Here is a 25,797-nt window from a genome sequence, read left to right as displayed (position 1 = left end):
AATATAACCCACGATATGAATCACCTAAATGACCCAAAATTGAAATTTGAATTTTTTGAGCTTTTAAAATATATAAAGTATAAAAAATTTAAATGTTGTAAATATAAATTAATACACAAAAAGTTTCTTAGGAATAATTGTATTTTGTATGTTTTGAGCTAATTTTTCAATTATCAATCCTTGCTTGGCGTTAAATGTCTATGAATATTCAAAAGATCCAAATCATTCAATCTACTTTCAGATGTTGTATTTCAGAGGTATGTTTTTCACAGACTTGCAGGCCCGGCCCCTGAGCCGGACCGTATTTTAATTTTTTACCCGGGCCGGGCTCGTAATTTTTTTTTTAAAAAACACCCTGGCCGGGCCTGAAAATTTTTTTAAAAAAAACCCGGGCCGGAAAAAATTTTAAAATAAAATCTGGGCCTGGTCCTGCAAATGGTACCTTTGCAAGGCTCTGTTATTCTTCTTAAAAAAGTGAATGTTCTCTCATTAGTTTACTAAAGAGCTGCTAATATATATATAACCATTTTAATAATTGTGAGTATAATCTAAAATGTGTTTGAAATAAAAAGCATCCATAGCATTTTTTGGGACTGTATCAACCATAGTTAATCTTTTAATCATAGTTATTCAGCTAATAAGGCATCATAAGATATTTTAACATCTTCATGATAAAAATATAACAAATATTTATATTTTTTTTCTATCACCATATGAAAAATGTTGGGAGAGGGGACATTTGTTTTATAATACTCTTCTACTGATCCTATATTAATATTTTGATGATGAGCTTGCTTGCTGCAAGTCGAGGGGGACAAATATTTAACACGTATAGCTCTGCTTTTGACTCAACAATAACATATAAAATATAAAATTCTTCAACAACACTAGCTCTATTTCCTTGAGTTCTAATAAAATGCTCTCCGCTATTCTCATCTTCTTAATCAAGTCAATGTTATGTTTTTAAAAGTATTACATAAAATAGTTGTATAATTAAATAATACATTCTAATGAGAAAAAAAATTTGGAATAAGTATTGAATTTAATAATTTTCTTGCTTCTGAGGAAATATTTCTTTCAAGCCATTGTGATATTTCAGTAATAGCATTAATAATCAGCTCTTCTAACTCCAAAATAGCTGTTACTGTGGCGGAGACTCGATCTCGTTGGACAAGCTTGCAATTTTTTTCTCCCTGTTGGACAAGGAGTTTCAGATTATTTTATTAGAAATTTAGATAAATATTACGCCACTAAAATTTGAAAATAATAGGTAAATTACGCCAAGGAAAACTTGAAATCGAAATTGATTGATAAAATAACTTAGTAGATGAATGTGATAAATAAAATATATATATATATATATATATGTATATATGAGATAAGAATAAATATTAACAAATATAAATTAATATTAGCAATAATATTTTTGAAAAATATAATCCGGCATCTGCATTTTTTGGCTTTTTGGGGGGGGGGGGGGGGGGATTTGTCTTTCTGCCCCCCCCGCTGCGTACGCGCCTGATAGCAAGGTGTAGTCCATAGATAAAAAGATCCTCCCGTTAAATATCATAATTTTATTTTTACCAATTTTATTATAGTATACTCAACTTTTCTATAAGAGATTGACGAAGTTGTATATGTTAATAAATTTATATAAAATTGTTAAATTTCATAGGTCAGATAATTGAGTGATTAATTTGAATGGGAGTAACATAAGGAAGTATATCCAATAAGGTTATCCAAATTCCCTTCCCCATAAAATTTAATCCCAACTCAATTTATTTAATCTGGATAGGGTTTTCAAAACTACATTTTACTTACTCAATATTCTCATTAAATTTTAATGATTTTGAGGCATACCCCTCCCTCCTTTATATTAGAAATCACTGCAGTTAACTTGAATGTATATAAATATAATTTTATGATAATTGCCAATACATTTTGTTTTATTTGAGGTCAAATTTATTTATTTTAAAAAATAACAAATAAATTATAAATAAACAACTATAAAAACGATATCAATATAAAAACATATATAAAAAAATACATATAAATATGTTTTAAAAAAAGATAGAATAAGAAGGCCGTCATTGAATTTTGAGTAAACTCAGATTGTTGCCTCGGAACACAGTTATTTAAACTGAATGTAAACTTTTAAAATTTGATCCACGATCCCCATAAATTTAAAATTTTTTGTCTAAAATCTGAAAAAAGTTTACCCTAGGGAGTCTAAAGGATTCATTGGTATAAATAGCTATTGTGATGATAAAAATCTGATGGGTAGTGATACTTTGTAATTTTAGACTTTTCAACTGTTATAATTGGGGTAATGATGTTTAGGGAAAATCTGGGAAATACATGTGAAATCTTAAATTACCCCCAACTCATTAATTGATAGCAATAAAACAAGAATGGCACCTTGAACTTCCTCTAGCTGTTCATTGCTCAGGTTTGTCAAATATATGATAAAGGCTGTTTTTTCAATGAAAGGATTATAACCCACCACTTAAAATTAACCAGAAGAAGGTTGAGAAAGTATCTTTATTCTGTGAACTATCAAAGAGATATATATTTTTTCCATCACAACCAGTTTCAAAAAGACTATCTCTTCCCTTCACAAGTTACTAATAATCTACTTGCATTGATGGGATGAAAGGGAGGCTAACAAATTACCAAATTGAGAGGAATAAATTTAAGCCCACTTTTGCGTTCAGAATTGTGACTATTGCCCAATTAAACTAAGAGAAGTTGATGCTAAGAATAACTTCTAGGAAGTTTTTTTTTTAAATCTAGGAAGAAAAGGGAAGCGAAATAATAAAGAAGATGCCTCAAAATTTTTGAAAGCCATTCTAATTTCCTTATCAAATACCAAGATTTACGGGTGGAAAATTTTACAGTATGACTAAGCAAAAAAGTTGTTTTATTTACGCTAGTTATTAAGTTACTATCGGATTAAAACTATTTAATGGAGACCCAAATAAGGAGATTGACACCCGATCAATAACTTTGAGGCTGTTACAATTATCAGTAAGAGATTTACTTAAAAAGCATTTCTCAGTTTTATCCTTATTTACTATAGTGCCTCAGTGGCATCGTTACCTTTTTCAAAATTAAATGGATTAGCATCCTATTTTTTAAAAATTTGCCTCCAATTTTTTAGGCCATGTTTAAATAAATATTATTTTCTTGTGGCATTAGCTCATTTTAATATTATAATTTTTAAAATCAATATATTTTATATGGAAAAAATGTTATATAATCTATTTATAATAAGTTATCATTGTTATTGTATATATTATCATATTATCTTACACATCATCATAAAACAAAACCTAAACATAGAATACGTTAAGGTCGTATAACTCATTTCTGCATTGATTTTTCCATATAATAATGTTCTTTTTTGAATCACTTATCTTTTAATTCAGTAAAATGCAAAATCATGGTATAAAATATTTTTATAAATTCTCGTTAAGAAAATCGAAAGAATGAGGTTTTTAGATTAAGTATTTAATAATTTTTCATTGGTTATAATGGCAAATCATTCGAGTTAGATATTCTTTTAATTTGATTACCGAAATATATGTATATTATAAATAACTATAGTCGAAGATCTAAATTCTTAGACCTAACCCTGCAGAATGGGAGGCAAAGGCCAGCCACAAGAGGGTACAAATAGAATTAAAAAAATTTCGAAAATTTTTCAATAATAAATTAGCATCCCCTTTTGCAAGCGCTCCACTGCAAGACCTATAGTTTTTCCCTATGAAATTGATCGCTACCAACATATTTGCACCTGAACCAGAAATTCAGATTCTAAATTAAATTTAAACTTGATATTAGAAACGATATTAAGAATACTTAGGAAAGAGATGGGGGATGAAAGAATCACCTTATTAAATACCCTCCTCCTCATTCAATTATCTCCAAATATACTAAAAGAACTTCGACCATGACAAGAATTTGTATAATTGAAATAAACCGAAAATCTTTCAAAGAATTTCGAAGAGAAGGCATGGCTTCAATATAATAATGCATTAGTATATTTTAAAGTCAATTTTGCATTATAATAAATTTAGTGAAAATTTTTCACTATAAATCCGAATAGTATAGGCATCTGTTTAACACCCCATTCCCTCTGACCCTAAAACCAGCTTGATAATCGTCGATGTAATCTTTGATACCTTATTTTATTACCATTTATTACATAGAAAATATTTTATTCGTAATATATCTTTCTAGCCAAGGGAACCATCTGTTAAAATATATAGTTAATAACACTGTCCAATATGGTAAGTAGAGTTCATCGTATCCCATATGTATGGCATGTATGATTTCACTACAAGCTTTCCCCACATCTGTAAAACTAATCAGTCTTTTGAGTTTACCATTCCTAAAGGTTTCGATGTTTGCTAAGGCTTGTTTTGTATCTAAAAATATTAATACTATTTATAATAATATTGTATATATCATATCAATCACTTTACCCAGTCATAATTCCTGCTCATTCATTTCTATCTCTTATTCTATTTTAATATTTTGTAAGTAAGGCCCTAAGAAGAACGATAAACCTTAGAAATGACTCTTTTAAAACGAAGGCTCCTAATTTTTGTTATGTTCGCTAAAACTATTTTCGCCTTATCTACTTTTTGAATTATCCATTTTATATCATTGATATTATCCTCTTCCCTTTTCTCTGCTCTGCCCACCTTCTCCTTTATATAAATTTTCAATGATACAGTATTCGCACCTTAAATAAGGTTTTATTTGTTTTAGAAAATTAAAATCAATAATAGCTTACTTATTGATCCTAGGTATATAAAGGTAACATTTACATTTTTATTCGCAAGAATCAATTCTCGTTTTAGTGAACCAAAAAAACCATCCAGAGCAAACTTCGTGGCCCCATATAAGGATAAATAGGGGTGAGGAACTTTTCCTAAATATACAATTTTAATATATTACTATATGCATATTATGAAACCTACTAAAGATGACATGATGATTATTCTTCCATTTGAAACTTCTAACATTGGCATGGCATAGGTTATCAAATATATGTAAGAGAAAAAGTTAGAGTTGAATAGTTTGGTAACGAGTTCAAAATTTTTTAAATCTTCCCATAATGAAAATTCCTGAAATTCAGCGTGATTGAGAATCAAGTAATCAATTTTTTGAATTTTGGATTCAATTATCTTATAAATAAAGAATGGATTTTTAGTGTAAGTTCAAATTTCTAAATATTAATATCAACCACCCGTTGCTTTGACGTTTAAACCTTTCAATTTGTATACATGCTTATTAAGAAAACATATGTATGTATAACGATAAGCTTGGCTGGTAAGAAGCTAAAGAGTGCTCAGCATACTTTATTTCTATTACCAGACGTAAATAATAGGAATTGGACTTTTTAGAACGCTGAAATGATAAGAGCTATAGAGATGGCAATCTTAGTATTATGCATAAATTCTTTAATAATTTAAAAAATACTATACTTTAATAAAATTTTTAGCCTTTTCCGGGGATCCTTGATACGTAACATCCATGATTAAAACTTTGCAACCTTCTTTTTCGCATAAATTTTTAACCTATTTGGTGTTATAAAATAGATTTTAGTATTAACCTTAAATAGATAAATCATCATATATTGGGCCAGAAAATTTTAAGAATGATAATTTAATTCTTTAGGGAAGCACTTTTCTATTCATTTTTTAACGGAAAATACAGGGATAATTTTAATATTGTTCATAAATTTGAAAATTTAAATGGTCTCTTACCTATTTTTCTATTTGAAATAAAGCTTGAGGAAAATTTAGTGAACACCGTAAACCATGAAGGGTATAAAAAAATTTATAAAAATGATATAATAAGATTCAAAAAATGTTATAAAATTTGAAATTTTTATTCCTATTCTTATAATTAATAATAAAAATTAGGTTATCCAGCTGAATGATAGGTTTAATAAGGGGTGGGGGGGGGGGGAAGGGGGTGAATCGTTTTGCGTTTTGTAAATATCATTTTAAACTAATAAAAAATTTCCTTTTACACCCCCACGCCACTTTCTTCCAAAAATATATACAATATATCACCATAAACAAGAATTTAAAGAATAATTTGCAAAAATATCAACTGGAATCCAAATTTCTATAAAAAAAGCATTTTTATATATAAACAAAAAAGTGAAAACCCAATATTATTTTTATAAAAACCTAACATAGCCAAAGGCCTACAATAAGTAGACCTAAAGACCTCCAATATAATTTACTAGCGAAAAACTTACCTAATACCCCCCCCCCTAACAAAATCCTGGTAACGTCTGAGAGCTGGATATGGGTAATTGCTCACCTCATTGCCCCCTCCCCACCTCCAAATAAATATAATAATGGTAATAATATAATTATAAAATAAAATAAACTGGCAAGGTATCTCAATTCAATTATATTTATTTATTATGCCCTTCTTTCTCTTTTCTTTTGTTTTTTTAAATATAATATGTAATAATTTTATTTTGAGATATCTTGCTAATCTTGCTTTGTTTTGACAATATGGATTTTTTCTGCCATCTCAAAATTTTATTCTGATGATTTCAATTAGAAAAATAATATTGATTCTCAGGGGAATATTTTCTTTCTAATATCAACGTAGCCTAAACTAGAGGTCAGCAATGAGCAGGTCTTAACCCAAATGCCCTCCCATTATTACCCGCTCACCCGCCCATTATTTTTAAAAAAATTTCCACGCCCATCCATTTATCTAAAAATTTTGTTTAACCCCCCCCCCCCCAATGTTTAAAAATTATTTCATTAGTTGGTTGGCCTCTTTATTTTTTGTATTTTAATGTATTTTTTTTCTTAAACTTATAAAATATGTAATATTATGACATAAAAAAATGATTTTAAATAAAATATAAGTCTGTTCTACTCATTTAGCCAGAAAAATATTTCGAATTCGCTACCTCCCCTCATCACCCGCCCATTGTTTAATAATATTTTTTAACCACCCCTTCACTCGCCCAATGTTTAATTTCTTTTTACCTGCCCATTGCAGACTTATTGTAACTATATAAGAGACATTTTATTATATTTTAAAATAGATACAATGTTTAAAAAAATGATATAATTAAGGTAGTGCAAATAAAGCGCTATTAGTCAGTGATGGGTAGTGTTGTAAAACGGCTCGATTTGAGCTAATTTTTAAAACGGCATATTGCCCAAACCTCGAGATTTCAATGTACAAACCTTTATGGCATCTATGGCCAAAATCTTCAGGCTTGCTTAATATATTTTTGAATAAAATAATAAGTGAGCCGTTTAACAACACTAGCGATGGGAAAAGAAATATGGATCTCATTAAAAGATTTTATAAAATCGATCAAAATCGATTTTGTTTTGCAAATAAAATAAATTATGATTCGGATATATACTCTTAATATTCTTAACTGTAAAGTATATAAATTTAACTATCTATTAATATTTTTATTATATGAAAATAAATTAGAATTTTACACATTTCATTTCTAAATTTTTTAAAAGAGTTTTATTTATTTTTGCGTATAAAAATAAATTTTAAATAATTGATAAATACTTTGATTAATTGTATTTGGTTCTTATCGGTTATAATTAAGGTCGCATTCTTTTTAGCGAATTGTAAAGCTAAATGCTTTCCTATTCCATTTGCAGCTCCAGTTAATACTACCACTCTCCCAGATAAATCTATGAATAAATGTAAATTACAAAAAAATAAGGAAGACCGCATTTATAGTAACGCCGTTTGTTCTAACGTTACATTACTTAACGCAGCATTATTACAAGAATAAACCAATAAGTAGGTATATTATAAATATGGCGTTATGATGATAACTCTAGGATAAAATTTGAAAAACATATGTTGCTTGCGTTGCTAAAAAATATGCGATACGATTATAAAAATAATAACGAATTTGATGAAAAGTTATATGCTTTTTCTAAAATGTTATATAAAATATTTATCTCTATTTTAGATTTATCTTATTATTAAAACTCAATCAGTTGTAATAACGTTACGTTAAATAGGGCAACGCTTAAAGATAACGCGTTTACTGTAAATGCAGCGTAATAGTGGGCACAAATTGAACGTTTCAACGCAAAACTCAAATAAATATGTTTATATTGAAGCGTTAACTTTTACTTTTTCAATATGAAACGTCTAAATTCTAAACAAAAAAAAGGCATGCCTATATTTAATTAGCAAATCTTTTTGTGTATCATTTAATATAATTATTTTACATTTTAGAAAATGTTGTAACCATGCTATCACTTTAAATTTAAAAACGTTTCATAAAATGCAAGATATTTTGTTTTTTAATAGATAATTTAAAATGCAAAACGGAAATATTTCCAATTTAAACGAATGTAATTGAAATGTATAATTTGCGTTTTGAAACGCTGCGTTGAAAGGTTCAATTTGTGTGCACTCTAAGGCTGTACCTAAGCGCTCTCGTGTTTTGGCATTAGAAATTAAGCGTTTGGTAGTTATTTTAAAAAATGATTAAAAAATATATAGTTTATATACAACTAAGATGCCTTAACTTCCCTTTTATCTTTTTTTAATAGTAACATAACAAGAATTACTTCTAATATAAGGGCGAAAGTGTAATCAGCACACCTATAATACTATCCAATTGAGAAAAAAACATTCTTTTGAGCATTTCAATCAAAAAAAAGATGGCATTTTAAAGCACGACTGGACCATAATGTTTTATAAAATAATCGAAAATGTAAAAAAAATCATTATCGGTAACACATTCATTACCTTGTGAAATAAGCTTAGCATAGCTCATATGTTTTCTCCTCTTATACCAAGATCGAATTCCCCAAATACAGATCGAAGTAATAATAATTTTTATAAGCATTAAAAAGAGACTTAATTTTAATTACTTATTAAAAGGAATGTAAATTTTAAATTGGTAAAATTATACTCTTTTTTTTTAAATTTATATTGCAAAAAATAAAATTTATCATTTTTGTCAGAATAAACAATTTTTTCCATCCCCTCATTTACAATATTTTTTTTAATGTTTGCTTTAAATAAATAAAGCTGAAAGGTGAAAATTAGGTAAAATATAGTTATTTATTACATTATTTTTTTTTAAAGGAAGAAATATTAGCAATGGCAAATAGAAGTAGACAATGAATTTTTATTTATTTATAATATTGTGTATACATTAAAAATTTATAATTTTGGAGACGGACTGATTTTTAAAAAAATTAATAAAATTTAATAATATTAATGTTAATTCCACTTGACTTATGATATTACAAATCGTGATTATTTTCTCGCAGAAGTGTTTAATAACAACAAAACTCTCTTTATATTATTAATGATTATCATATTTTAATAATAATATTGAATCAGATTAATTAAAATAATGGTTACCAACATTCATATAAATTAGATTGGTTATTTTTATTATAATTTTATTTTTTTAGCGGATAAATAGGAGTTATGGAAGACATTCTGAGATCGAATCCTCCAGGACATGCCTGTCAGCCCTCGGTCTAGACCAGCAACAACATCATCAATATAATATAAATATTAATCCTATATTTATTTCATATTCTTCTTTTTTTGCCTGATTGAATATCAAAAAAAATAAGTAAGTTTTTAAAGAAATTAGGAGGTGGTTTCATATTATATTTTGCAATAAATAAAATAAAATTAGATAATAATATTTAAATTTAATGCAAATATAAAATATATATTTTGAATGGGACCTGGAACAGGGTCATTTTGCGTTCCTGTGCTGTTCCCATTTCGGATAAATATTCCGGTAATGTTCGGTTCCGCCTTTCGAAACATTCTGAAGCCCAAAAAATTATCATTTTATTTCTGTTAAGGCGATGACCTATATATTAAAAATAATTAATATTTCTCTTATAAATATTATATTGTAGTCCAAAGATATTTTAATTATCTTTTATTTGATACACATATCAAATTTTAATTTTTTTTAATCTTCCCCTCTCTCAGATATATTCCAATCCATTAAGACCAAAAATGAATATACTATTTTTTTAGTCAAAGATTTTTTAATTAGCTTCTATTTGATACCCATAATAAATATTTTATGTGATAAAATTATTCCTTACCCCACACAATATTTAAATTATATATATTTTTTTTTTTGAAATCACATAAAGAATGCGACATATAATTGTATGCCCCATTAAGGTAGAAACAAAATATAGGAAAATTTTTAAGATGTTTTTGATGATAAAAATAAAAAAATTGACTATGTTAAATGTAAAAAATGTAAAAGTATTTTACAATATATAAGTATATCTGGTAATTCTCACTCAATACGTCACAAGTGCGTTAAGAATGACGATTCCTTTATTCCTAAAACTCAGTATATTCAAATGAAAACTATAGATATATACTTAATAACTATTAAAAAAATATATGTGATACCATTTGCGCCAAGGACATGCGTGCTTCTGACTCGATAACCGGACTGTAGCGGGATTATTCCCCATCAAACTACCTTATCAAGAAATGCAATGGTTATGACAGATCAAATTAAAACAAATTTAATGAATAAAATAAATGATCAATTGTTTGATAAAAACTGCTCTGCCACCACTAATATGTGAACAGATTCCTTTAAACGGTTTTCCTATTTAACCGTTTCTATTTATTATATCGAAGGTGAAACTTTATATAAACATGTTTTATTTACTAGTAAATTTAAAGAAAAGAAAAAACCGCTGAGAACATACATAAGAAAATGATACAGAATTTTGCCACAATTAAAATAATTCCCGTGAAAAATATAATATTTATATCTGATCAAGAGCTAATATAATTAAAGCCCTATAAATATATACCAGATTAAATTGCAGCGCATATCTGTTAAATACAGTTCTACGAAACTTTTAAGGAACAATCCTTGAAATTATCGCTCCAATATATATCAAACCCTTATTTCTGCTAAAAAAATTAACTATGTATTTTAAACAAAGTGGCATATCATTTTTAGACAAAAAATTACAGCAAAATATTGAAACAAGATGGAATTTGAAACTATATGTGTTGAAATCTATTTATAATCAATATGATATTTTCAAGGGTGATATTAATAAAATGGAAAACTTGGAGAAAACTATGAAAAATTCGATTGATATTTTACATCCTTTGATAAAGCTACTAAAGGACTGCAAGGAGATATTATTTCTACTTTATATAAAGTACTGTTATGCTTTAAGTATTTAAATTATACTTTTTATCAAAACAATGAAATAAAACAAATAAAAACCAATTTAAAATTTTTTTTATTATCTAAATTCAAAATCGATATTTTACATAATAGTAACATTTTTATGCCCCAAAAAGAGAAAATTAAGAATGTTGACATCCATGGAAAGATTAGAAGCAGAGTACTCAGTCAAGAATGTAATTAATTCTGAAGAATATTGTAAATCTTCAATTGATACTATCAGAGTTGTTAAAAGATACTAATGGATCTAGATACAGATACATAGTCTAAAAATTTATCTAGATACAGATACAGCTTCTAAAAAGTTATCTTGACAGATACAATTTAAAATATATCTAGGTACAGATACAATTTAGGTTTGAATAAACCTAAATTAGGATTCTATTGTGAAAATTCATGAAATGATCTAAAAAATTTATTGACTCGATATCGCATTTATCAAAATATAACTAAAATAATGACTTTATTAATATAATATATGATTAATATAAATAATTATTAAATATCATTAATAAAATAATATAATATATGATTAAATGATTATAAATAATTATTAGATTTCAGTAATAAAATATTTTCAAAATTTTGGTTTAAGACATCCTCGTTTATCTGTAAAGACATTTTTAGCTATACTAAAAAGTCTTTCAACAGGGGCGCTAGAAGGGATTGTGGTGTTATATTTAATGAATAACATTTTTATATCAGGATATTGTTTAAAAATACTAAAATCTCGGCATTCATTTTTGGAAAAACTATTTAAAATTTGTTGATTATCAGAATTTAAATCATTAAAAATCATATCTCCTGCTGTGGGATACTGAAAAAAATCGGATATTAAATTATTTATTTTTTTTCACAGGTTAATTTGCACTCATTTGAAGACTTTGATAATTCCTCAACTAATCTTTGTATTAATTGTTTTTTTTAATAAAATTTGCAACCATGTCCAATCTAGTTTAAAAAAAGGATGAAGCATAGTTGCCAAAATATTTTCATCTTCAAAAATTGTCCCAATAAATTATTAAATACTGATTAATTTATTATTAATTTACCTATCTTCAATTCCTTTAAGTAAGGCATTTAAGAGTGGTAAACAAAATTTCAGGTTCATTTGTTTAAAATTTTTCAATTTAATAATGTGGGAAATATGTTTACCAGCGATAGGCACTCCAACAATCTGCTGTTGTGCATATTAACGATGGTTCTATTAGACTTTTAATGATTTATTTCTTTTCATTCTCCCATCTTTAGGAAATTCTAGCAACCACTGTCTGTCTGCAAATTATATTTTTTTGTGGAGCTAATGTTTTGATCATTTTTATAAATGATGGATTTTCAACAATTGAAAATGGCTGAATGCTATCTATAATAAAATCAGATATTAAATCATCTAAAATGGTTTGGGTTAAAGTCTGAGGTCTCTTGAAAAAAAATCAATGAACGATGAGCCTAGTCCAATATTTTCTTCAATAGATTTTTTCTCCTTCCCCTTTTTTATTTAGATTAGGAGTGTTTGATGTTTTCTCTTAAAATTTAAAATTGTAAACATATATTTAGTATTTATACCCTTAAATGCTTTACAATGTTACAAGTTGAGCTAATGCTAACAGAAATTTGTATATTTTTTGGTAAACATGGCAAACATTTTACTAACAGAGATTTGTTTTCTTTATTATGAGATATTATTTTAAAATATGGTCTATAAATTGGCCATGGAATGTCGTCATATTCGTCCTCAATGTTAATCGGAAAAATTAATATAATAGAATAAAATACCAATTCCATTGCAATTAAAAATGGCAAATTCCTTGAGATTGTAATATCAGAATTTTCTTGTTATTGATAACTCGGACATAATATTTAATTAATATTTATATATTCTTTTTTATATACAAGTTTTAATATTTTACATATATATATAATTTTTTAATATATATTAATATTAAGTTATATGCTCATATGAAATAAAATAATTTTTACATTCAAGTATATTTATTTATAATATAAAAAAGCGTTAAATAAAAGTATATCAAAATGTATCTTAAAAGTATCTAAAAATAGATACAGATACTTTAATCAAAAATCTATCTAGATACAAACATTTTTTACAGTATCTAGATACTTTAACAACTCTGGATACTATAGATTTGGATATACAAGGCGTTTCTCAAATTGTGGAATCTCATAAAAGATCTAAAGGTAAATTAATTTCTAAATTGTTAAAATTGTATGAATATAAAAGATGGGAGGACAATGAGGAGGAATATCAAAAAAAGGAAACAGATGAGTTCGAAGTTTATATGAATTTGAATATAAAAGAGAATACAGAAAATATAAATACGGAAAAAGATATAAAAATGGTGGAGTAAAAATAAAATTATATTGCCAAAGATAACAAAATTGGCTAGAGAGATTCTAGCAATTCCTAGAAAGATTCTATCAATTTCTGCAACGTCCACAACTTCAGAGCGAACTTTTTCAAGACTGGAAGGCTATTAGAATAAAGAAGAAATAGATTGAAACCAGAAAATGTTGATGCTTTAATATTTTTAAATAATAATTATAGATATGAAGGTAATTTATAGTTGTGTAGTTTAATATTATAATTATAATTTGTTTGGTTTATAGTTATTTTTAATAATAGTATTTTAAATAAATAATTAAATACTAAATAAATTGTCTATTGAGATTTTTGTAATATAAAATGTTATATATAAAAAATAAACTAAAGGCTAATAGTAAAAAACTAAAAAAAATTAATTTCTATCGGGCGGACAAATAATTTTTGTATAACAAATAAAAAAAAATCTGGTTCGGGCAAGGCCGACAAAACATTTTTAAGAAAAATTTCGGTCGGGTTTGAAAAATTAGGCCCGATGCAGATCACTAGTTATAATGTACCTTATTAAAATTAAACAAGTTTGAACTATAATACCAAACGATATGTAAATTAATAAAATATAATCATTTTTAAATTCTTATTTTTAAAATTTTAATATTTATGCAAGAAGCAATCAATATTTTTGACAAATAAATAATTTTTTGTAAATATTTTGAAAACTATATTCTTTGATTTATGAATAATTAAACATAAAAATGAGGTTAATGTTATAATCTATTTTAGTATTTTTTGTCATTCCTTCCTTTTGTTGAGTATATATTCTAAAAGAATTTTTTTTTGTTTTAAAAAATAATATTATGAAGATATGATAGGCAAAAACATTAACAGTGAAACAAAAGCTCTGATATTTGACGCGTTAAAAAAGGATATTATCAAAAATATAGCTTCAAAGGCGCGTAGGCAAAGGGGGGGGGGGCGGATTATATTTTTCAAAAATTTTATTGTTAATATTAATTTATATTTGTTAATATTTACTCCTATCTCATATATATATATATTTAATTACATTTATTTATCACATTCATCTACTAAGTTATTTTATCAATTAATTTCGATTTCAAGTTTTCCTTGGCGTAATATCACCTATTATTTTCAAATTTTAGTGGCGTATTATTTATCTAAATTTATAGTCAAATAATAATTATCTCTAAAAACTCCTTGTCCAACAGGGAAAAAGAAATTGTAAGCTTGTCCAACGAGATCGAATCTCCGCCATCAAGCAGTAACAGCTTTTATGGAGTTAGAAGAGCCGATTATTAAGGCTACTACTGAAAAATCATAATGGTTTGAAAGAAATATTTTCTCAAAAGCAAGAAAATTATTGGATTCAATACTTATTCCAAATTTTTTTTCTTATTAGAATATATTATTTAATTATACAACTATTTTATGTAATACTTTTCAAAAACACATTGACTTTATTAAGAAGATGAGAATAGCGGAAAGCATTTTATTAGAACTCAAGGAAAGGGACAAATATTAAACACGTATAGATCTGCTTTTGACTCAACAATAACATATAAAATATGAAATTCTTCATCAACATTAGCAATCTGGGGGTCTATAAAATTTATCTAATCTTTAGATAATTTTTCGCAATGAGAATTATTTCCAATCATTAGAGCCTTCGTTTGAAAATTTGTATCTCGAATTTGAAAAATGTTTACAACAAAAATTATATTTGCAACTTATCTAGTACACTAGCCAACGAGGATAGACTAATTGATTATTGGAATGTCTTCGCATATGATGAAGAAGAAAAATGTCTATTGGTTTAGTAGAAAACTAAAATACTCCATTCGTTGAGGACCTTTTTCTACCAAAAACATTCGCAGATTATTAGTTATCCACAATGGAATTATATCTACAAATTTAGTTGGAAAATCATATAAATTGGAACATTTAACATTCATTTACTGCTATATTTCTCCTTTTGAAAAAATTTGCAAACTACACCAAATTTTTCAAAATAACGAAATTTTAAATATTTCGGACAAGGCCCTAAAATGATTAAAAATAAAATCGGAACCTTACCAAAAAAATTCAGGGCTGGACTTGAAGATTTAGATTTTTCATTTTTGAGCTGGGACTAAAAAAAAATTATAGGTCTTAGGAGATATTTAAAAGGATATAAGAAAATGTAATATTATAAAATAAAATGTATTTATTAAAATGACCCTGCTATATTATAAATAAGTAAAAAAAATTATTTTTTATACAATATTTTAAAATTTTATCTCTTCCTAACACGGTTTGTCAAACCTTTGTTTATTCATTTTTGTGTCTTATTTATATGTCAAATTTTTTTTTTCGCGTTAAAAAAGAATAAATAGATATATAAATTTCACCTCGTTTAGCGGTATCTTGTAATTCATCCCATTATCCACATGTTTATACCTTTGTCAACATTGATTAGTTTTTGGACAAAACAATATTTTTAATTTACAATAAAATAACAACACTATACAGGAGGTAAAAGCCTTATATAATATTTTCATGGTAATAAAAGGAAAAAATAAAGAAAAGTGGGTTATCGTAGTGCCCTTAGTGATCTGCATCGGGCCTTTTCAAGCCTGCCCCAACCTGATTTTTTTAAATTTTGTCGACCCGGCCCTGAACCTGAATTTTTTTTTAAAAAAAATTTTCTCTGCCCAAACCCGATTTTTTTTATTTTGTTATACAAAAATTATTTGTCCGCCCGATAGAAATTAATTTTTTTTAGTTTTTTACTATTAGCCTTTAGTTTATTTTTTATATATAACATTTTATATTACAAATATCTCAATAGACAATTTATTTAGTACTTAATTATTTATTTAAAATACTATTATTAAAAATAACTATAAACCAAACAAATGGAGTTTCAGAGATAATTATTATTTGACTAGAAATTTAGATAAATATTACGCCACTAATATTTGAAAATAATAGGTAAATTACGCCAAGGAAAACTTGAAATCGAAATCAATCGATAAAATCTTAGTAGATGAATGTGATAAATAAATGTAATTAAATATATATATGAGATAGGAATAAATATTAACAAATATAAATTAATATTAACAATAATATTTATGAAAAATATAATCCGGCATCTGCATTGCGTACGCGCCTGAGCTCATCGTCAAAACATTAATATAGGATCAGTAGAAGAGTATTATAAAACAAATGTCTCATCTCTTAGATACATTTATAACCCAAATAAATGAATGGTTTTTAATTCATCATGCAGAACTTACCCATCTGCAGAACTTCCACAAAAGCCTTCCCAACCTTTTTCAGTTGGTGATAGAAAAAAAATAAATATTTGTTAAATTTTTATCATGAAGATGTCAAAGTATCTTATGTGCCTTAGCTGAATAACTATGATTAAAAGATTAACTATGGTTGATTAGCCCCAAAAAATGCTATTGCTTTGCATTATTTCAAACACATTTTAGATTATATTCCCAATGTATTAAAATGGTTATATATATATTAGCAACTCTTCCCATTAGTAAACTAATGAGAGAACATTCTCTTTTGTAAGAAGAATAACAGAGCCCTGCAGATGTACCATTTGCAGGGCGTGGTCCAGATTTTTTCAAAAAAAATTTTTCGGCCAGGGTTTTTTTAAAAAAATTTTCAGACCCGGCACGGCTTTTTTAAATTCAGGCCCGGCCCAAATTTTTCTAAAATAAATTATATTTATTTTTGATTTTTATAGCTAATAATGGTGATTTCAAATATTTGGTTTTAAAATATATAGCCGACCCGGATATTTTTATTTAAAAAAATTTCAGGCTAAGCCCGGGTGTTTTTTAGAAAAAATTTCGGGCCCAGCCCGGGTATATTTAAAAAAATTAAAATACGGTCCAACCCGGGGGCAGGGCCTGCAAGTCTCTAACATACCTATAAAGTAAAACTTCTGAAAGTAGATTGAATGGTTTGGATCTTTTAAATATTCATAGGCATTTAACGCCAAGCAAGGATTAGATAATTGAAAAATTAGCTCAAAACATACAAAATACAATTATTCCTAAGAAACTTTTTGTATATTAATATATAATTCCAACATTTAAATTTTTTATACTTTATATATAAATTTTAAAGGCTCAAAAAATTCAAAATGTGGTTATATTCACTTTATATTTTATAATTCACATTTATTTTATAGTTTTTCAATGCCGTTAGTTATATCCGTATAATATTTTTCAATTCACATTTATTTTATAGTTTTTTATATGCCGGTTTATATATATAATTTTTTCACATTAATTTAAAATTGTGTATTAGAAAAGTTATTAGTCCTAATAAATTTATGCTCAATGATATTTCTTAAAAAAATTATTATCCCCCCCCCAGACCAAATTCCTGCTTACGCGTCTGTAATTTCATGTTTTAAAGTAAGATAAAAACAGTGACAAATATTAAATACTCTCATCTTTAAAATGGAATAAAATATAGTTTACCCAAAGAAGGTTCACGTGCACAAAAGAAATTAAATACAGGAAGAATATATATTAATTTGTATAAATTTGGATTGCACTTTATCTTTAAAAAAGTTATGTAAAATGATTAAAGAAAGATATGATGTGGAAATATCAAAAAATACGGTATCAAGGTTACTATCAGGATTTAGGTATAGCTTTAAAAGAATGTCACTACCTTCAATTAGAGAAAATACCGAATCAATTATCAAGATTCGTAAAGAATACGCAAATTGGTTTGTAGATGTGGCCTATATGAAAGAGAAAATAATATTTATCGATGAGAGTGGGTTTTCAATTTAATGAGGCGGTTATATGGATATTCACAAATAAATAAAAAGGCTATTAAAAGTGTTCAAGGAAAAAGACAATGAATTATATTATCATTGAAATATTAAATCATTTTGAAGAAGGTAAATGATGAATATGATTTTTGTGATGGATAATGGTCCATTTCATCATAACCATACTATTAGGGAATCGATAGAAAGAAGAGGGCATACAATCTAATATTTACTATCTTACAATCCTTATCTTAATCCCATTGAAATGTGTTTTTTCAATAGAAGGATTTTGTCAGAAATCAATATTCCAATAACGAGGAGTAATTAATTCGTTTTATAGAGCATGGAGAGAGAGGAATATCTGAGGAGAATCCAAAAAATTATTTTAGAAATATGGAGACCTATATTCCAAAATGTAAAAGAGGGGAAATTATTAATGGTTAATATAAATTTTTGCTTCTTACTATATTATATATCGCAATTGTAATTAAATAATTTAATATGTAAAAACTTCTAATCTGCCATTGAGAAATAAAAAGAATTATGAAAAATGAGAAGAAAAAAAAATGGATAAATAGATTGAAAAGGTCAAAAATGTATGTAAAAGATTACAATATAACTAGAAAAAATCATAAAAAGTCAAAATATTGTTATGTAGTAGGATATGAAAAGAGGAAATACAGGGTTTCCATTCAAAAAAGGAAAAATGTCAATCAAAAAGGGAAAAGTCCCAAAAGGAAAGGTTAAGTCTCAATCAAAAAAGGAAAATTCCCATTCCCATTCAAAAAAGGAAAATCGTTATATTTTAAATTTTTTTAAAAAAAATTATAAATTTATTTTCTTGTCAATTTTTCTTAAATTTTTATTATTCCTTCTTATTTTATTTCTAACTTTTTGCGATTTCTTTACTTTTTTTTTTACTATCTTTTCTCAATTTATTTTTGTTCTCATTTTTGATAATTCTTTTGTCTTTTTAAAAATTTATAAATTTTCCTTGTTATTTTTCTTCACTTCTCTGCACCATTTTTTTAACATTTTTTTCCCTTTTTTTTCATCACACATAACAATATTTTGATGTAAAAATTCTTTAAAAAATTATCTGCCATTGAGATATAAAAATTAAGTGAAAATTAAAAATAAATCACAAAAAAGAATTATCGAAAATGAGAAGAAGAAAAAATTGAGAAAAGATCAGAAAAATATAGATTAAAAATGACTTAAAGAGGAAAAGGTAAGAAATGTATGTAAAAGATAGCAGTATAAGGAGAAAAAATGTCAAAATATTGTTATGTATGAAGAAAAAAAGGAAAGAATTGTTTAAAAAATGGTGTAAAGAAGTTAAGAAAAATAACAGGGAAAATTTATAAATTATTTTTAATAAGACAAAAGAATTATCAAAAATGAGAAGAAAAATAAATTGAGAAAAGATGGTAAAAAAAATAAAGTAAAGAAAAAAAGGTTAGAAATAAAATATGACGGAATAATAAAAATAAAGAAAAATTAACAAGAAAAAAATATTTATAATTTATTTAAAATTTAAAAAATAACAATCTTGAATGGAAATTTTCCTTTTTTGATTGACACTTTTCCTTTCCTTTTGGGCATTTTCTTATTTTGATTGTCACTTTTCCTTTTTTGTTTGACACTTTTCCTTTTTAGATCGGACTTTTTCCTAAACCTTTGGGACTTTACCATTTTTGATTGACAATTTTTCTTTTTTGTTTGGGCCTTTTCCTTTTATGATTGAACCTTTTCCCTTTAAGATTGACTCGTTTGATTGAACCTTTTCCTTTTATGATTGGAACTTTTCCTTTTTTGATTGGGACTTATCTTTTTTTGGGGAAACCCTATATTATTTACTCTTAATCTTAATGGGTTGGACTTGTATTAAATAAAAGTAGTGTTGTTAAAGTAACTAGTTAAAAGTAACAAGTTACCTTAACTAGTTAAATTTTTTCTAAAAAATAACTGTAACTAGTTATATTTCAAAAATTGTAACTAGTAACTGTTACTAGTTATATTTTTTGAAATGTAACTGCCAAAAGTAACTAGTTACTTCTAAAAATATGTATGAATAAATCTAAATAATATATTCAAATAATTAATTTTATTTTTAATATGTGAATTGATCATAAAAGAATATTAAAATTATAATTAGTACACTATAACTTTATAAAAATATATAATTAAAAGAAGAGAAATAAAAAAAATAAAATAATATATTTTAGGTTTGGTTGGCGGGCCTTAATGACCCATATATATATATACAGTTGGATCGACAAATCTATTGATATTCTTTGTCGTAGGTAGAAGCCTTCTTTTAGATCACCTGTGATTCATTTGCCCTATTATTTTGAATAATTTTAGGGCTTGGGGTCCAAATGATCTACAGGTGTCTGACTACCCGAACAAACAAAAAGATTTTTAAGGTGGCTATATTTATATTTTGTACTTTCAGCTAGTGTTGGAGTTAACATTAAAAGATCTGGCAAAACGATCTACACATGTTTAATCCCTAGCTAGGGGTAAACCTTGGTTCCAAGGGGCTAGCTTTGTGCCAAATTAATTTTAAATTAAATTTAAAATTTTGTTTAAAGGTCTGATTGTGTTCGCAAAGGATATGTTCAAATAGATTTTCTTTTCTTAAATTGTTACATTGCCGGGTTTTATGATTTTAATCAAATTTAAGTAATAAACCTATTTTTTAATATCTGGAATTTCATATAAATGTATTTTTTTTAAATTTTTCTAAATTAGAGCATAAAACTTAGTATAAGGAAAGACAAAGATTTCGATTATTTTGGAATTAAATAATTTTGTATAAAATGCTAAATTAGTTATCATTACTTACTAATAAGAAAAGACGACTATGAAAGAAAAACAAAATATTAAAATGCAGATATCAAATACCATTTTCTTTTAATAAAAGAATAATCAAATAACCTTCATTCTATAGGCTAATTAATTTTTTTGAAAATTAGGGAATTATCTAGGGTATTTTTGCCATGGTCCTCTTGTTCAGGATTTTTTAGCCTTCTAAAAAAAGTAGGTAAATTCTATGATCTAAAGTGTTTTCCAAATTATACAATAGGATAGGATGCATGCATATATAATTAAATAAAAAATAAATTATCTAATACCCTTCCCTTGTAATTCTTATTAGAGATCTGCAAAAGTAGGCCCGCGCCGTGCCTAATATTTTTTAAGAAAATCTCGCCGGGTCGGGTCGGGCTTAGAAATTTTTTAAAATATATCATTTATCAATTTTATGTTGAATATATTTCCTTTTCACATCCCCATGGACCATCACCATCCTTCTTTTACCCCATTTGAGGATAGATAGGGTTGTCCATTAATCAAACAATAATGATAATAGATCGAATAACAGTGACAGGACGTACCTACAAATTATCGCCCCAGAAAATTCTATTAATAAGCGCTAAATGGGATAAGATTAATACAAGAAGTATTTTTTTTATAATTGTTTGTATATAAAATTTATAGAAAGTAGACGCCAAATAACATATATCGTTTATTTTGAGTAATTAATTTCTATATTTAAATAAATTCGGGCCTGGCCGACAAAATTTTTTTAAAAAAATTTCGGGTTCGGGCCGGTCTGGGCAAAACTTAATCAAAAAATTTTGGGTCGTGCCGGGCTTGAATAATTAGGCCCGATGCAGATCACTAATTCTAATTATCACAATTTTCTTGACAGAAAAAACTCCAATATTATACAGTTCTATTTGAATTAACATTAAAATATATATATTTGCAGTAAGTTTAAAATAAATATTTGCAACAACTGTATATATAAATATCATATTAGCAAATATTTGAGTGAAAAAATCATTAATTCTTAATACATAACCTGAAACCCATTTTTAGAATTAATAGACCATTTTAAAATTTATAAGAACCAGAAAGTAACTTATAATGTAACTGTAACTAATAACTAGTTACATTTATAAAAATGTAAATAGTAACTGTAACTAGTTATGCTTCAAAAGTAACTTTAACGACACTAAATAAAAGGTAATTAGAATATCTTTTGTCTTTTGATTATAATGATAATAATCCTCTAAATGAGCGAGTCTATGTCGTGGTAGGTCAGGAATATTTTATCAACACAAGATATTGATATGGGTATCAAATAGAAGCTAGGGTGGATAATATGGGTATCAAATAAAGAATAATTAAAATATATTTTGGCTGAAATAATAGTATTCACTCTTGGTCTTAATTGGTTGGACTTGATCAGGAGGGGGAGAAGTAAACACTCAAAATTTGATATAGTCATCAAACAAATGGTGATTAAAATATTTTTTTATTGTAATGATAATTATCACTCTAGTTAGGCGAGTCTACAACCTGGGAAGGATGGAGGGGGTCAATAATATTTTTATCAGCACAAAATATTGATATGAGAATCAAATAAAAGGTAAATAAAATATCTTTTGACTTAGAGGCAGTGTCTATGTATTGGGAGGTCAGTATCAAAATATATATTGATATGGGTATCAAATAGAAGATAGAAGGTAATTAAAATTAAAATTCAGATTCCCAATCATTTTTGACGGGCAATCAGCTTGTTTTATAATAATATTTGCTATATTTTTTCAAATAAAATTTTGTTAAAGGGTATAATGAATATTTAAAAAATTACAATTGATTAATTAAATTTAGTATGGTAATATAAATAATTGTATCTTGAACAAATGTTTCAAATTTGTATATATTTGATTTCCAACATGAGCGTTTTGATGCACTAAAAAAAGTATAAATATAAATTTATAGACTATATAACTTAGTAAAAAGAATTCAAACATTTTTAATAATAAAACCTTAAAAATTATTATGTTTTCTGGGTTTTTGACGATAATATCATACGTGGCAAAAGGTTTTGTAGATGTTTCACTTTTGTTAACACGGATCCAAGATGGCCAAAAACTTGTTTCAGGAGAAAATGATGTGCTCATCAATTGGGCCCTAAATTTTTCACCATCAATCCAGATATCTAGAGAAATTTATTTTTTGTAAAAACATGGAATATTTTTATTTGTATTAAGAAATCGGACTAGTGGCGTCTAGTTAGGCTAGGTGCAAAAGCATGCTTAGGTTCTTTACTAATGACGCCAATATTTATCTATGACAGCAACTTAAAAGTTTTAACAATAATAATTAAAAAAAATATAATTAATCATTAATACCTAAAATAGTATTTGGATAAATTCTAACCAATATTTCAACATGGCATATTCCCGGCTCAATAGAAAAAGTAATTTCACCTACTTTTAAATAAAATATGTATAAATATTTAATGCTTAGAGAATTAGAATGTCGATTAAAATATAATTATTGAATAAATAAATTCTTCCCATCCTGATCTACTAAGTTTACCCCTTATCTGCCCAGTGGCATAGGCATAGCCATGTTATATCCGGGGAAGATGCTTCAAACAAAGTCCTAATTTTCCAGCCGGTAGGGTCCAGCTTGTGGAAATTTATGATTTAGTATTTTTATTTTAAATATTTCTTATTTATCAAGGATTATTTTTATCTTTTTTTTAAATATATAAGTTAAGGTTATTACAATTTAAATAGATAATTGGTTGGCTTGTTTAGTGAGGTAAACCTATACTATTACTAAGTAAATTTCTGCACTTGAAAAAGGTCAAAATTTAATCCAATATGGTTTATATGAGATAATTTTAGAGAAATAGTAGAATAAAATTAAGTAACTGTCAACTATTTTTAAAAAAATTACGAAAGCAAATTTTATCAATATCATATATATACCCCCTCCCTCCCCCCATTTTTTGTCAACATATTAAATATAAAAGTATTATGAAAAAGCGAATGATTAATTTTTATTTCGATATTTATTGATCAGTAAAAAAAAAAGAAGAAATTATTTAGTAAAAAAATAATTTGTATAACTAATTATAAAATTTGGTAGTGATAGAAATCATTGAATGTCTTAAGATGCTCATAGGGTTAAATATTTCTTCCTATCACCGGACAATATTTTCTGAAACCGACCTCTTGTATTGAGTTAGGGCATGTAAGATCAAAAGGAGACATAGTTTGAACCAAACTGTGACCATAATACTAGTAATTTTGAATGAAATATTGGAGAATAACAGCCTTACTAAAACAAATTATTTTTACCCTATCATTTTTTTAAAATAAATTCCATTGAAAAGGTTTCGTCTAAATATTTGTAATAAAAAATATGGAGAACTAAGTGTAAAAATGTTAATAAGTTGAAGAACCAAATAGAACCAAAATATAAAAAGAATTAAATATAAAATTAAAATACTTTAGTAATAAATCAGATCATCATTTATTTCATAATGTTACAAAATTAAGGGCAAATCATTATAATCATAAATTAAAAACTTTAAAAAATACAAGTATCAAAATTAAAAAAGGATAGGGGAGAAAAATTTTCCTATTCTGGCAAATATCATTTTAAGCTAATAACCCTCCCCCCCCCCACACCCTCCACCCCCCCCCCTCCTCTCAATAAAAAATATGACTAAAATTTTAAATATATATAATATAATTTTTTTTATTGCATCTCAGCAATAATAACATTTCCATTAGGACTTGAAAATCACGTTCCGGCCCTCTATTTTAAAAAAATAATTTCATGGGCCTAAGATTTTTTAAATCAGGCCGGGCGGGCTTAATTTTTTAAATATTATATCATTACATTTTGTCAATTAATAATTGGTATATTTTAAAATTTTTGCAAATAAGGCGCCAATATTTTATCTTTGTAGAATATATTTTTTAAAGGGCCGACAAATAATTTTTATTTCGGGTTAAGCTTTTCGGAATTATACATATTTTTTATATAAGAAAAATCATTAAAATTTATTTGAGTATTTTTTATAGTATTATTATTTATTTCAAAAAAATTATCCATATTAAGTGGCATTTTTGATCTGGCTAGAATCAATCTGAAATTATAATAGTTGGAATAAAAATTATGTAAGGGATAAGTGGATGGTCATGTTTTTCAACTGGTCAGCCACCCCCTAACTTTTTATCTATTAAACCAATTTCTCTCAAAATTGATTAAAATGTGAAAGGAATGATAAGTATTTTATAGCATGTTTTGATAAAATTTATTATCCTTCTCCGTCTAATGGCGATTTCCAGGTTGGCCAATTTCTCTGATTTTTCTTTTCCATTTTTAACAGTCCTGAGCATCTATACTTGTAAGATTCATTTTTCTCATATCCGCCGTTATCACATTTATCCACATTATCTTGAGCCTTCCTCTAGGTCTTGATCTTCCTACTTCCATCAAAAGTGCATCTCTTTACCCAGACATCTTATATCTTACGATTCACATGCCCAAACCATCTTAGTCTATTTT

The 25,797-nt window shown here is 26.3% G+C and overlaps 1 protein-coding gene across 1 annotated transcript; it reads right to left on the bottom strand.

Moving 5' to 3' along the window:
• Positions 1–4,092: 4,092 nt before the first annotated feature.
• On the bottom strand, positions 4,093–25,725 carry LOC135924146 (hydroxysteroid 11-beta-dehydrogenase 1-like protein). The gene is made up of 7 exons (XM_065459195.1): positions 25,635–25,725; positions 7,585–7,712; positions 5,496–5,588; positions 4,985–5,195; positions 4,802–4,939; positions 4,368–4,430; positions 4,093–4,184 (listed from the first exon to the last, which is right to left on the bottom strand). The coding sequence occupies exons 1-7, from the start codon at positions 25,723–25,725 to the stop codon at positions 4,093–4,095; spliced, it is 816 nt and encodes a 271-aa protein (XP_065315267.1).
• Between the last annotated feature and the right edge of the window lie 72 nt (positions 25,726–25,797).

Source organism: Gordionus sp. m RMFG-2023, chromosome 2 (assembly GCF_954871325.1).
Source record: "Gordionus sp. m RMFG-2023 chromosome 2, tfGorSpeb1-WG-v2, whole genome shotgun sequence".
Lineage (NCBI taxonomy): Eukaryota > Metazoa > Nematomorpha > Gordioida > Chordodea > Parachordodidae > Gordionus > Gordionus sp. m RMFG-2023.
The sequence above is the reverse complement of the archived record's forward strand: the minus strand, read 5'-3'. Positions and strand labels throughout refer to the sequence as shown.

What these genes read in the sequence shown, in the direction of transcription:
- LOC135924146 (XM_065459195.1), bottom strand. Translation starts at nt 25,725, where the DNA reads ATGGAAGTAGGAAGATCAAGACCTAGAGGAAGGCTCAAGATAATGTGG. An exon ending in AGGCTAAAAATTTTATTAAA is followed by an intron (nt 5,196 to 5,495) that starts GTATAGTATTTT and finishes TTTATTTATAAG; the next exon opens with ATAATTGAATCCAAAATTCA. An exon ending in TATATACCTAGGATCAATAA is followed by an intron (nt 4,431 to 4,801) that starts GTAAGCTATTAT and finishes TAATATTTTTAG; the next exon opens with ATACAAAACAAGCCTTAGCA.